The sequence below is a fragment of the Onychostoma macrolepis genome, chromosome 07 (assembly GCF_012432095.1).
Source record: "Onychostoma macrolepis isolate SWU-2019 chromosome 07, ASM1243209v1, whole genome shotgun sequence".
Taxonomy (NCBI): Eukaryota; Metazoa; Chordata; class Actinopteri; order Cypriniformes; family Cyprinidae; genus Onychostoma; species Onychostoma macrolepis.
In genome coordinates, this window is record NC_081161.1 from 35,564,453 (window position 1) to 35,578,331 (window position 13,879).

The 13,879-nt window shown below is 37.9% G+C and overlaps 1 protein-coding gene across 4 annotated transcripts in view; it reads right to left on the reverse strand.

Moving 5' to 3' along the window:
* chrnb1l (cholinergic receptor, nicotinic, beta 1 (muscle) like) overlaps positions 1 to 13,879 on the reverse strand; it is a 23,644-nt gene continuing 9,765 nt past the window's right edge. For 2 of the 4 annotated variants that reach the window (XM_058781425.1, XM_058781424.1), the window contains exons 3-11: positions 13,793 to 13,837; positions 8,468 to 8,577; positions 8,130 to 8,238; positions 7,742 to 7,889; positions 7,303 to 7,488; positions 6,478 to 6,701; positions 6,182 to 6,360; positions 1,523 to 1,664; positions 3 to 1,300 (exon numbers count right to left, since the gene is read on the reverse strand). In XM_058781425.1, the coding sequence (XP_058637408.1) occupies positions 1,160 to 1,300; positions 1,523 to 1,664; positions 6,182 to 6,360; positions 6,478 to 6,701; positions 7,303 to 7,488; positions 7,742 to 7,889; positions 8,130 to 8,238; positions 8,468 to 8,577; positions 13,793 to 13,837 (1,284 nt within the window). In that variant the 3' untranslated portion in view covers positions 3 to 1,159. Of the gene's footprint in view, positions 1,301 to 1,522; positions 1,665 to 1,869; positions 1,998 to 6,181; positions 6,361 to 6,477; positions 6,702 to 7,302; positions 7,489 to 7,741; positions 7,890 to 8,129; positions 8,239 to 8,467; positions 8,578 to 13,792; positions 13,838 to 13,879 lie in introns of those variants that run through there. The other 2 variants (XR_009271967.1, XM_058781426.1) reach the window with 2 other exon arrangements.

Below are 13,879 nucleotides of genomic sequence, written 5' to 3' on the forward strand. Positions count from 1 at the left end.
CTTGAGAACAAAGTGCGCCAAGACCAGAAATGTACACTAAGAAAAAAATATAAATTTTCATTTTGTTTTCATGCTGACTTTAAAGACTTGTAACATCCATGACTCAATAACAGAAAATCATGACTTAAATTTCATGCTACAGAAATTGATGCAACACAAAATATTAGAAAACTAGCATACAATTGGTCATGTAAATCCAAATAATTTAATGTTAACCCAATAAAAGCTTCTGTAAGTCAATCATGAACAATATCATGTTGCTTTAGGAACTTAATCTAAACGTGAGCCACGAGTTTGGCTCTGCCAGTTTATTCAGACTTTTAAAGTTTTAAATCTCATCTTATTTGAGAATTAGCTAAGACTAAGTGGTTCATCACAATAATACTAAATGGACAACATAATGCAAGTTAATATTCAAATTACTGGCTGAAAAATAGGTGTCAGCTAACGTTGTTTAGAATTGACTGCACATCAGTTCATTAACTTTACCGTAGCTAGATTGGCTAAGCATGGAGTTATGGCATGCTTGTCAGACTTTATATCCTAATGGTTCAGTGACGAGTCAGATCCAGGAAGGATTTAACAAACCACTGCTGGCAGACAGAAAAGAGCTGCACACAAGGAGAGAAATACTGTATGACTGTTTAGATTACGCTGAATGCATGTGATTATATTTCTTATGATATATTCTCTAGGGCATTAGAGATGCCCAATTTCTCAAAGAAAATAATTATGAAATAAACAATAAATAAATGACAAAAAACAATTAAATAAAGGCAAAAACTTACATGCTCTCTCGGTTTTATGAACATCAGATCAATGAAAAAGTTAAGAAACAGGTAATCAAGACTACGGCAAGAACATTTTCTTAATATCTTAAGAAGTAAAATACTTATTCTTAAAGTTTTATTACATATAGTGACAATACAGTATGCAATAAGTGACAAATAAAGAGTAAATGTATGAGTATAAGTATAGTGGATGAATTGAAAGAACTTGAAAATAACGAATATATTATAATGGAAACATCGATTTAAAAAGAAAGAAAGAAGGCAAAATAAATATGACTTTTGGTGCCCCCTAGAGTCAGTCCACACAAACTACAGTCTTACTATGTTTTTTGATCAAGAGCTGTGTGCTTGTCATTTAAGGGATGCGCTCATGGAAAAGGTTGGTCAGGAGTGTAGTTGAAACTGGCATCCAGAAACATGGCCAATGTGCCCAGGGTAGTAATGATGACAAAGAGCCAAAAGAAGAGCCGATCCAAAACCACAGCAATGTACTGCCAGTCATCTGTCATCTACACGGGCACACATCAAACACAGAAACAATGGGATATGTTGATCTCACTGACACAGGAGGATGTGTATTATCAATTTATGAATAATCATGAGGATCAGGGGCAGACCGAGAGGAAGAGCCTTAGATAAAGGTTTCTTTGTGTATCTGTGAGTAAGTGTGGAAAAACAGAGACGGAAAGCGAATGTGTGTGGTTAGTGAGCATGTGTGTTCATAGACTTACAGTATCGTCCACATCCTGTTTCTTCAATTGTTCAGCCATGTACGTGATGGCGGCGATTGCAGATTTGAGATTCGGAGGCAGAATCAGACAATAGTTGTCACTGTTTGAAAACCTCTGCAACTTCACAGTGTTCTCATTATGACTGAAAAGCAAACATACACACAAATGAAAGAATGATTAACCCTAAACAAAGGTTCATAAGTGTACTAACAAAACCCAAATTGTCATGCTGCAATGTTTCCATGTCCACTCACAGTAAGTGGATTATTAACATTATGTAAAATTCTAACAACTTTCATTAAAAGAATAGTTCACCTTAAAATGAAAAATGCTGAAAATTTACTCACCCCCAGGCCATCTCCTGCTAACCAATGGATTCTCTGCAGTGAATGGGTGCCGCCAAAATGAGAGTTCAAACAGCTGTCAAAATCACAATAATCCACACTACTCCAGTCCACCAATTAACGTCTTGTGACTGTGTGTAAAACAAATCCATCATTAAGGCATTTGAAATTTAAACTTCTGTCATATAGTCCATAATCCATACTGACGCTTCCTCCAGTGAAAAAGTCCCTTCCCATCAAAAACTGAAATATTTGTTTAGAACTATTTTTGACTGTTTTTTGCATATAAACGATTCATTATCTGTGCATATTCCTCTCCTGATTCAGAAAAGATAACTTTTTCACTGGAGAAAGCAATATTATTTATATCATATTTTATATCAAGGACTCATATTTTAGCAGCATTTTGCTTCACAAGAGGTTAATTAATGGACTGGAGTTGTGTCAGTTAATTATGGATTATGGTGGTGTTTTTGTCAGCTGCTTGGACCTTGACGGCACCCATTCACTGCAGAGGATCCATTGGGGAGCGAGTGATGTAATGCTACACTTCTCTAAATCTGTTCTGATGAACAAACAAACAAACTCATCTACATCTTGGATGGCCTGAGGGGTGAGTACATTTTCAACATATTTTCATTTTTCATTCCTATAAAAATTGCTTCTAAGTATGAGCAGCAATTTTGGCCCTTTGATATTAATTAGGATATGGTGTTATATTGCTCACAATTTTTAAGCACTCAATTTAGTCAATACTGAGGAACAGAAAAAAAAAAAAAAGGAATATTGGAGTCTGGAGACTAGGTGGTACTTGGGCTACAGGTTTGATACCGTATCGTACTGCATATTGGTTAAATGTGCTGCCTGTCCTTTTATCCTGAAATATATGACCTATCCCATGACCTGACTGGTCTGCAAGTGACAGTGACACTTTGAAACGTCAGGGCAACATTTAGACAACATGCACTTATTTATAATGATTTACTGCACATGTTGCATGTTTACATTTTTAGAACAGCACCGAGTTATTCATGCATAGCTCACCATCATAGTACTAGGAGAAAATCATCTACTTCATCTACTACAAGTAACAGCAGACTTCTTTGCAACACGCCAGACAATTTAACAGTACAAACACTGCAGGATGAGTTATGTATCAAATGTAACATTTTATGGTAATAAATAACCAAGCATGAGCAATAGCAATTAGAAAGCATCACTAATAATATATAGCATTGTGCAGTAGATAGTTTTGCATGCTGTGTTGTACAGTAGCATGAGTTCATTGTAGAGGTCAATATTGTGTTGCTCTGTGCTATAGTGGGAATGAGTCTGTCATACAGCGTAGAATGAATGAGAGCAGTGCGGTGTCTGGGACTGACCTCTCCTCCCTCACATTCCCATTCTTTCAAGGGTGAGTTTTTTCCAACAGGGATTATACAGAGAGCACCACACGTCCGGCACATGATATGCACGGTCAATGAGATGCATACCGGTATAGACAGGAACTCCAGCAACTCATACAAATGTTTGTTTCCACATGCTGTATGTGTGATGTATGCATGTTGTATACACACTTAATATATAAAAACTCATCCTCAAATAATTATCTGCAGAGACACAACTCATGCACACAGACGTCTGTACAACATAAACAAACAGTGCAAGTAAATATAACACTATCATGTTGCGCTCCATACTTTCACCTGTCTTTTCTGCCAGTTAAATAAAAGTATCAGTGGATGCAGGACATCAGAGTAACATAACTTTTACTAAGCATTGCAGGCTGTTTATAGACTGGTTTTAAACTCACTTGACCCTGACGTGTATTTTCTGTGGAATCAATGTTTAAATACTGTAAAACAGCTAGAAATGGAACATAATGTCTCAGAGAGTGTTTTAATGTGCAAAAAGTTGTAATGTTATCAGCATGCTATTTAAACCACAACCACCACCACCACCACCACAACCCCAAAAACCCTACAGCAACTACTAGCTGACCATTGTTACCCAACCCATGTTACAGGTTTCTTTTCACATCTTGCTCTGGACCACATATTTGTATTATCGACACAAGTACTACCTCGTTTACCAGTGGCAGCTGTGTGGCACTTTTGTTGTTATTGTTAAGTAAAATTAAAAAATTTAAAAAGGTTTTCAATAATTAAAATAAAGCTGAAAATGTAAACTGAAGTACTGAAATTACTAAATAAAACTAATTAATCTTTAAATAGAAATATAAAACAAAAATAAAAACAAATAAAAATGACAAAAGAACAAAATCACTACAACTTAAACTAAAATTTAAATAAAAACTGAAAATATAAAAACAAACCAATTAAAATATGAATAAACAGTTTTTTTTAGTATATAAACAATACAAAAATAACACTTAAGGACTCAGGAGGAGAAAAGGGAATGTCAAAATGTCCAAAAATGACATTTCTACTCAAATTTCTGACAAGAGTCGATGACAAATGCATTTGCCACTCTGCTTGCAAAGTACCACAATACAAACTCAAATTAAGTAATTTTAATAGTAGTTAACTTCCTAAAATGAGGCTTACTGCTTTCATACCAATTGTGTACTGGGTATCCAGACACCTGTTTTCAAGCAAGACCCGAGTTCATTACACACGTTTCACACCAGCCAAACTCTGACATCAAACAAGTTTGGGACCACCCATCTGCTGTCAAAACATCATCAGATTAGCAAGAAATTTAGGATATTTAGGCCTTTGGTTGTTCCAAAGTTTGGATAGCAAGTACCAACTGCTAATAAAAATGGATCAAATTTTTATTAACTTTCCCTGAAATCACTTCTCTTCTCATGTAGCCCTCAAGACTGGCGCCATGTCTTGAAGGAATTGTGAGCTTAGCACTTTAATAAAGCTCTAGCGGCATGCAGCCATCTTAAGACCACCTGTTAGACTGGCTAAAGAGTGGCACACTCTGCAGCACCAGATTACAGGAGCGAGAGTGACAGGGCACAGGTCATGAGCCATTCTCAAACAGATGAAGAGGAGGAGAATAGGCACCCCAGGCCCGCAAAACAGTTCATTACTACTATTACGGACAGATGGAGACGTGTCTCTGCTACACACACTGTACACTAAAGCAGAGTCATGTGCACATTTTCAGAAAAACCCATCCATCTGTCCATCCAAATGTCCATTCATCCATTTATGTGCATCCTCCACCTTCGGCCCTCCCCTGCTGTTCTTGTGTGCATTACACTCTAATGCCTCAGCTCAACAAGGGCTTAGATTCTGGCGACTTTGGAGGGGTGACTGGGCTTAACTGGGCTGAGATCAAATGCCCTTGGATTGAGAGGAGGAACAGCCAGCACAGAGACTTTCATCATCCGCCCACCCTGATCCGCGTTTATGAGAGTTGTTTAAAAGTGAGCAATATTGCCAACACCAGCAGATTATGGTACAAGCACATTAAAGTGCTGCATATTGATTTGGCATCTAGGTGTGTTTTTGTCTGAGTGAGTGTTCATTAATTGTGTCTAACGAGAGTTGTACTTAGCATTTGCAGTCAAACAGGTTTGACAAGACCAAAAAGCAAAAAGACAAAACAAATAGGTAAAAAAAAATGGCAAACTATTGTAAATTTTACTTTGTGGTTATATAACCACAACCAAGTCAGATGTTATTCTACACAAATCTAAAGAACAGACATATAGTTCTATCATAATGACAACTCTTGGAAGATTTTAGCATGGTAATGGATGTGACATTGTTAATGTATTGGCAGTCATGGTGGAATAGATGTGCTACGCTGCTGAATTGCCGCTGCTGTTGGTTATTGCTGTTTCTGTAGATTATTGCTGCTGCAAAGCAAGTACAGTAACTTGCTACTGCCAATACATGAGCAGATACAGCACGCTGAGTATTTAAGACATACTACACACATAGCATATGTAATAACTCATAGCAGATCTATACAGGTGGAGCTGGGGAAGGTGGAGGGTTTCAGAGGAACTCTGAAAGCACGCTGCAAACTGCTCTAGTGGATGCTAGACAGCCATTTAAATGTAAAGCAGAAAGCTTATTGGCTGCATATGCAACATGAACCAATCAGCTTGTGCCAAGCAGTTTAATGTTGTCAATATCATCAGTTTGCTTTAATGACCCATCAGCCTGCGCCATCTAGAGTTTCATGACAGAACTTTTATACATTATTTCATATACATGCATTTTTATCACATTTAATCACAAAAAGTTTTAGAGGACACAGAAATCGTTATAAACAAAAGCAGGGTTATTTTGTGATTGATTAAGACTGATGTTTTGCACATAATACTAACCTTCCTCTCCAAGGCAATACCAGCTCTGGGTTGATCTTTCGGATAAAATATTCACCTCCAGGTTTAAGACCTTTGTCCAGACAACCTAAAGGGATGTTTTCTTTTGGCTCGTCCTCAACTGGTTCCTCAGTTTGGGGCCTCAGCACACCCAAGTAACGGGGCAGCAAGTTGATGAAAACCTGCAGAATGTTAGATGACAGGAAATGCTCTCAGCTTTAAGTAAGTTTATTGAATAATATGTTGAAGCTGCTTTTTATTTTAAGATTTTCCTGAATGTGAATCTTCCTAAGGGTCACCTTTCGCACCCATAAGGGCATGTGGTGTGTGCTGGGAGTTCTGTGGTGAAGGTTCAGGACCACCACACTAAGGATGACTGAGAACGTCACCAGGATCATGGTGAACATTACATAGTTAACGATGATAGGAATGCCAAGTGATGTTTCTGGAACTTTGTCAGCCAACAACAGCATGAAAACAGTGAGAGCAATGAGGACTGAGATGGACAGAGTCATCTTCTCACCTGAGGGAGAGATCAGAAAACATGTCTTATGTACAGACACACTGTGTTCCATTCCTCTTTTTGTATAAATAAAATTACAAGTGATTAAACAGGCTAATTTAAAATTGCTCAAGACAAAGTTAAACAATGTCATCCACAGTTTGCACTACTGTTCACAAGTTTGGTGTCAGCAAGATTTAAAAAAAAAAAAGAATCCAGAAAAAAATATCATGTTTCCACAAAAATATTAAGCGGCACAACTGTTTTCAACACTGATAATAATAAGAGATGTTTCTTGTGCAGTAAATCAGCATATTAGAATGATTTCTGAAGGATCATGTGACACTGAAGGCTGCTGAAAATTTTGCTTTGCAATCACATAAATAAAATATATAAAATAGAAAACAGTTATTTTAAATCGTAATAATATTTCACAATATTACTGTTTTTCTGCATTTTTGTTCAAATAAATGCAGCCTTGGTAAGCATAAGAGACTTGACTTCAAACCTTTGAATGGTAGTGTATATTAAATTAGTCAGGATGTTTCATAAAACATCAAAGTTTAACATAAACTGCACAATTTACAGTCAACATATTGATTTTCTAATTAAAGATGGCCACCTGCACCAGGTGGCAGATAGAAGACAAATATGGCCAGCACACTGGTGAGGATGCAGGGCACGATGATGTTAATGATGTAGAACAGAGGCTTCCTCTCAATGATCAGGTAGAAGGTGATGTCCTCATACAAGTCATCGCGAATGTTCTTTCTGCTGGGCTTGTGACAAATCTGCCACTCACCGTTCTCTTAGGGAAGAGAGAGGACTGATGAGAGAAAGAGAGATAGAAGGAAGAAGAGAGTGTGCCATGTGCCAAGTTGCTACATTGCTTGGCGACCATAAACAGACTACAGGTAAAGTAACTATATTACTATGCTGAATAATAATAATTTTGTACAAATATTATTTTCATAAATAAATATAAATAATCACTATTGTAATACTCCACGGTTCCTGACCTTGGAAAGGAAGCTGTCACATTTAGGATGAAGTACACTAACCGGTGAATGCATTCTCGTCAATCACTATCTCATGGAGCTCGTTGCCATCTTCATCTAGACTGTACTGAAGGTCCACTTCTGAGGAATCATATGTGTAGGAACGAAACACCATTGTGCAGTTCTGCCAGTCAAATGGAAAGTAGGCCACCTATAGGGACGGAGAACACAGATTTAAACACAATACAGTACAATACAATAATAATACAATTTTAAATCAGTAATATGTCAAAAGTGATTTGTGGTTCAAGGTTCAACACAAGTTAAACTCCAACAATAGTTCAACAATAGTTTCTGTGATTCTGACAAAGGAATTTACTATAGAAGTCTATTTACTATAATCTAAGAATATTACTTTAACATGTTAGCATACTAACAAGTTCACATGTACCTCTATAGAACAGGAGCTGCGGTAGATGGCTGGTGGATACCAGGAGACGGTTCCATCACTTCTCACTAGCACGTTTACATACAGGGCAACATCAAATTGACCATCATTACTATTAAACAGAAAGAGAAGATCTCAGTCAAGTCCTAAATTCTGTGACTTTTGCAGGTTTTATTTCCTAACAGTCATTTTTACAGTGTAAAGAGATCAAAAGGTTTTTTAATTCAAGTATGATACTGTGGCAGGTGCCCTGTTGCTGTGGAGCACTGCTGATCATGCACTTCTTAAAACAACATCTTTCAAATGCTTGTCAGTGTGGCATTGTAGGAGGATGTTCTCACTTGTTGATTAGGTAGATGTCTGGACGCCACACTTTTAAGGGAGGAATTCGAACAACATCAATATTGTCATAGTCCTCAGGATTCCAAGATAACCTGTAATCTGTCCATTCCTTGAAATGAGAGAGAAAGACAGAGAAAGAGTGGAGAGGGAATGGAAACCTTGTTACACGTTACTGTGTGTGTGTATAAACAGTATCTCACAGAAGTGAGTACACCCCTCACATTTTAGTAAATATTTTATTATATCTTTTCATGTGACAACACTGAAGAAAATGACACTTTGCTACAATGTAGTGAGTGTACAGCTTGTATAACAGTGTAAATTTGCTGTCCCCTAAAAATAACTCAACACACAGCCATTCAAGTCTAAACCGCGGGCCACAAAAGTGAGTACACCACTAAGTGAAAATGTCCAAACTGGGCCCAATTAGCCATTTTCTCTCCCCGGGGTCATGTGACTCGTTTGTGTTACAAGGTGTCAGGTGTGAATGGGGAGCAGGTGTGTTAAATTTGGTGTTATCGCTGTCACTCTCTCATACTGGTCACTGGAAGTTCAACATGGCACCTCATGGCAAAGAACTCTCTGAGGATCTGAAAAAAAGAATTGTTGCTCTACATAAAGATGGCGTAGGCTATAAGAAGATTGCCAAGACCCTGAAACTGAGCTGCAGCACGGTGGCCAAGACCATACAGCAGTTTAACAGGACAGGTTCCGCTCAGAACAGTCGACCAAAGAAGTTGAGTGCACGTGCTCAGCGTCATATCCAGAGGTTGTGTTTTGGAAATAGACGTATGAGTGGTGCCAGCATTGCTGCAGAGGTTGAAGGGGTGGGGGGGGTCAGCCTAACAGTGCTCAGACCATACGCCGCACACTGCATCAAATTGGTCTGCATGGCTGTCGTCCCAGAAGGAAGCTTCTTCTAAAGATGATGCACAAGAAAGCCCGGAAACAGTTTGCAGAAGACAAGCAGACTAAGGACATGGATTACTGGATTACTCGAGCGTGTGTGGCGGCAACCAGGTGAGGAGTACAAAGTCAAGTGTGTCTTGCCTACAGTCAAGCATAGTGGTGGGAGTGTCATGGTCTGGGGCTGCATGAGTGCTGCCGGCACTGGGGAGCTACAGTTCATTGAGGGAACCATGAATGCCAACATGTACTGTGACATACTGAAGCAGAGCATGATCCCTTCCCTTCGGAGACTGGGCCGCAGAGCAGTATTTCAACATGATAACGACCCCAAACACACCTGTTATACAAGCTGTACACATATTACTTTACATTGTAGCAAAGTGTAATTTCTTCAGTGTTGCCACATGAAAAGATATAATAAAATATTTACAAAAATGTGAGGGGTGTACTCACTTCTGTGAGATACTGTATATACACACACACACAATTATTATTTTTCATTTTAAAAGACACTGCTAAAGACATTTCTAATAATATATATATATATATATATATATATATATATATATATATATATATATACACATACATATACATATACAGTGAGGAAAATAAGTATTTGAACACCCTGCTATTTTGCAAGTTCTCCCACTTAGAAATCATGGAGGGTCTGAAATTGTCATCGAGGTGCATGTCCACTGTGAGAGACATAATCTAAAAAAAATCCAGAAATCACAATGTATGATTTTTAACTATTTATTTGTATGATACAGCTGCAAATAAGTATTTGAACACCTGTCTATCAGCTAGAATTCTGACACTCAAAGACCTGTTAGTCTGCCTTTAAAATATCCACCTCCACTCCATTTATTATCCTAAATTAGATGCACCTGTTTGAGGTCGTTAGCTGCATAAAGACACCTGTCCACCCCATACAATCAGTAAGAATCCAACTACTAACATGGCCAAGACCAAAGAGCTGTCCAAAGACACTAGAGACAAAATTGTACACCTCCACAAGGCTGGAAAGGGCTACGGGGAAATTGCCAAGCAACTTGGTGAAAAAAGGTCCACTGTTGGAGCAATCATTAGAAAATGGAAGAAGCTAAACATGACTGTCAATCTCCCTCGGACTGGGGCTCCATGCAAGATCTCACCTCGTGGGGTCTCAATGATCCTAAGAAAGGTGAGAAATCAGCCCAGAATTACACGGGAGGAGCTGGTCAATGACCTGAAAAGAGCTGGGACCACCGTTTCCAAGGTTACTGTTGGTAATACACTAAGACGTCATGGTTTGAAATCATGCATGGCACGGAAGGTTCCCCTGCTTAAACCAGCACATGTCCAGGCCCGACTTAAGTTTGCCAATGACCATTTGGATGATCCAGAGGAGTCATGGGAGAAAGTCATGTGGTCAGATGAGACCAAAATAGAACTTTTTGGTCATAATTCCACTAAACGTGTTTGGAGGAAGAAGAATGATGAGTATGAAGCATGGGGGTGATAGCATCATGCTTTGGGGGTGTTTTTCTGCACATGGGACAGGGCGACTGCACTGTATTAAGGAGAGGATGACCGGGGCCATGTATTGCGAGATTTTGGGGAACAACCTCCTTCCCTCAGTTAGAGCATTGAAGATGGGTCGAGGCTGGGTCTTCCAACATGACAATGACCGAAGCACACAGCCAGGATAACCAAGGAGTGGCTCTGTAAGAAGCATATCAAGGTTCTGGCGTGGCCTAGCCAGTCTCAGACCTAAACCCAATAGAGAATCTTTGGAGGAGCTCAAACTCCGTGTTTCTCAGCGACAGGCCAGAAACCTGACTGATCTAGAGAAGATCTGTGTGGAGGTGGGCCAAAATCCCTCCTGCAGTGTGTGCAAACCTGGTGAAAAACTACAGGAAATGTTTGACCTCTGTAATTGCAAACAAAGGCTACTGTACCAAATATTAACATTGATTTTCTCAGGTGTTCAAATACTTATTTGCAGCTGTATCATACAAATAAATAGTTAAAAATCATACATTGTGATTTCTGGATTTTTTTTTAGATTATGTCTCTCACAGTGGACATGCACCTACGATGACAATTTCAGACCCCTCCATGATTTCTAAGTGGGAGAACTTGCAAAATAGCAGGGTGTTCAAATACTTATTTTCCTCACTATATACACATACATACACACACATATACACAGTCATGGGCAAAAATATCGCCACCCTTGAGAAGGCCGTGAAAATTAATCTGCATTGTTAATCCTTTTGATCTTTTATTTTAAAAAATTCACAAAAATCGAAACTTTCATTGGATAATAAGAATTTAAAATGGGGGGAAATATCATTATGAAATAAATGTTTTTCTCTAATACACATTGGCCACAATTAACGGCACCCTTTTATTCAATACTTTTTGAAACCTCCATTTGCCCTTTAAACAGCTCAAAATGTTCTCCTATAATAAGGTTAGAGAACACCTGACAAGAGATCAGAGACCATTCCTTCATCCAGAATCACTCCAGACCCTTTAGATTCCCAGCTCCATGTTGGTGCTTCTTCTCTTCAGTTCACCCCACTCATTTTCTATAGGGTTCAGGTCAGAGGACTGGAATGGCCGTAGCAGAAGCTTGGTTTCGTGCTCAGCGACCCATTTTTGTGTTTGGATTTTTGTACAGTTGGAAGATCCAAACATGGCCCATTATGAGAATCAGTCACTTATTGATTTTTTATCTGTTGGTATTTAATAGAATCCATGATGCCATGTGTCTAAACAAGATGTCCAGGACCTCCAGCAGAAATATAGGCCCACAACATCAAAAATACTTTTTTTTAATCCCTGTGTTCACCAAACCCATCTTGAGTGTTTGCTGCTAAAAAGCTCATTTTTTTAGTTTCATCTGACCATAGAAGCCAGTCTCATTTGAAGTTCCAGTCGTGTCTGATAACTGAATATGCTGGAGTTTGTTTTTGGATGAGCGAGGAGAATTTTTCTTGAAACCCTCCCAAACAACATGTGGTGATGTAGGTGCTGTTTGACAAATTTTTTTTAAGGTTTTCTGACCCCGAGACTCAACTATTTTCTGCAATTCTCCAGCTGTGCTCCTTGGAGAGTCTTTAGCCACTCAAACTCTCCTTCTCACCGTGCATTAGGACGATATAGACACGCGTCCTCTTCCAGGCTGTTTCGTAACATTTTATGTTGATTGGAAATTCTTAATTATTGCCCTGATGGTGGAAATGGGAATTTTCACTGCTCTAGCTCTTTTCTTAAAGCCACTTCACTAATTTGTGAAGCTCAATTATCTTTTGCTGCACATCAGAAATATATTCTTTGGTTTTTCTCATTGTGATGGATGATTAAGGGAATTTGGGCTTTGTTTTCCCTTCTATTTATATTTCTGTGAAACAGGAAGCCATGGCTGGATAATTTCATGTTCATAATCACCCTGGAGTGCTCAAAATTGTGAATATGAATGGGAATATACTTCAGAGATATTTTACTCATAAGAATTTCTAGGAGTGCCAATAATTGTGTCCAACGTGTATTTGAGAAAAACATTTATTTCACAATGATATTTCCCCCCATTTTAAATTCTTATTATCCAATGAAAGGTTAGATTTTTGTGAATTTTTTCAATAAAAGATCAAAAGCATTAACAATGCAGATTAATTTTCACAGCCTTCTTTGATCATATTTACCAAGGGTGCCGATATTTTTGGCCATTACTGTATATATAGGTAACACTTTATTTTAAGATGCCCTTGTTACTTAATAGTACTTACTATTATAATAACAATAAATTATGCATAAGTACATGCAAGTAAACCCTAATCCTAACCATATACTAAGTACATGTAGTTAGTATTACTCAGTACTTCAATGTATAATTACACTGTAAATACACTGTAACAAGGACACCTTACAATAAAGTGTAACCTATATATAAGAGTTATATTATTTATAAACATAAGTTATATTTAAATACTTTTACAATTTAAGTACTTTTGTAAACTATTTTAAAATGTACTTTACTCCTGTCATGGCATCATCAGCAATTACTACAGACTCTAGTGTCACATCCTTCAGAAATTATTCTAAAATGCTGATTTAGTGCTCAAGAAACATTTCTTTAAAACATTTTCTTTTAACTGTTTATCCATCTATTGAAATCAAATTTATCCCCAAACCTTATTCCCTTAGCTAAGCAAACCAATTATTTTTCTGACACATGCAGTATTATCCTACTCAGCACCATGAGCACACTTATTTGCTCTACATCTAAAGAAAGCACATAAGACAGTATTAAAAAAAAGAAAAGAAATGCCAAAAATGACTTGCAGTTATAAAAAGTGACAAGTCAATTTAAGCGGAAAATAAACAGCGGTTAGGAAGGATGAGATAAATGATCTGCCTCTCACCATATTCATGAACACGTTTGTTGTCATCTCTTCATTCTTCTCGTTCTGTGAGAGAAGAGAGACAGTGACATTAGCGCGGCGTTAACG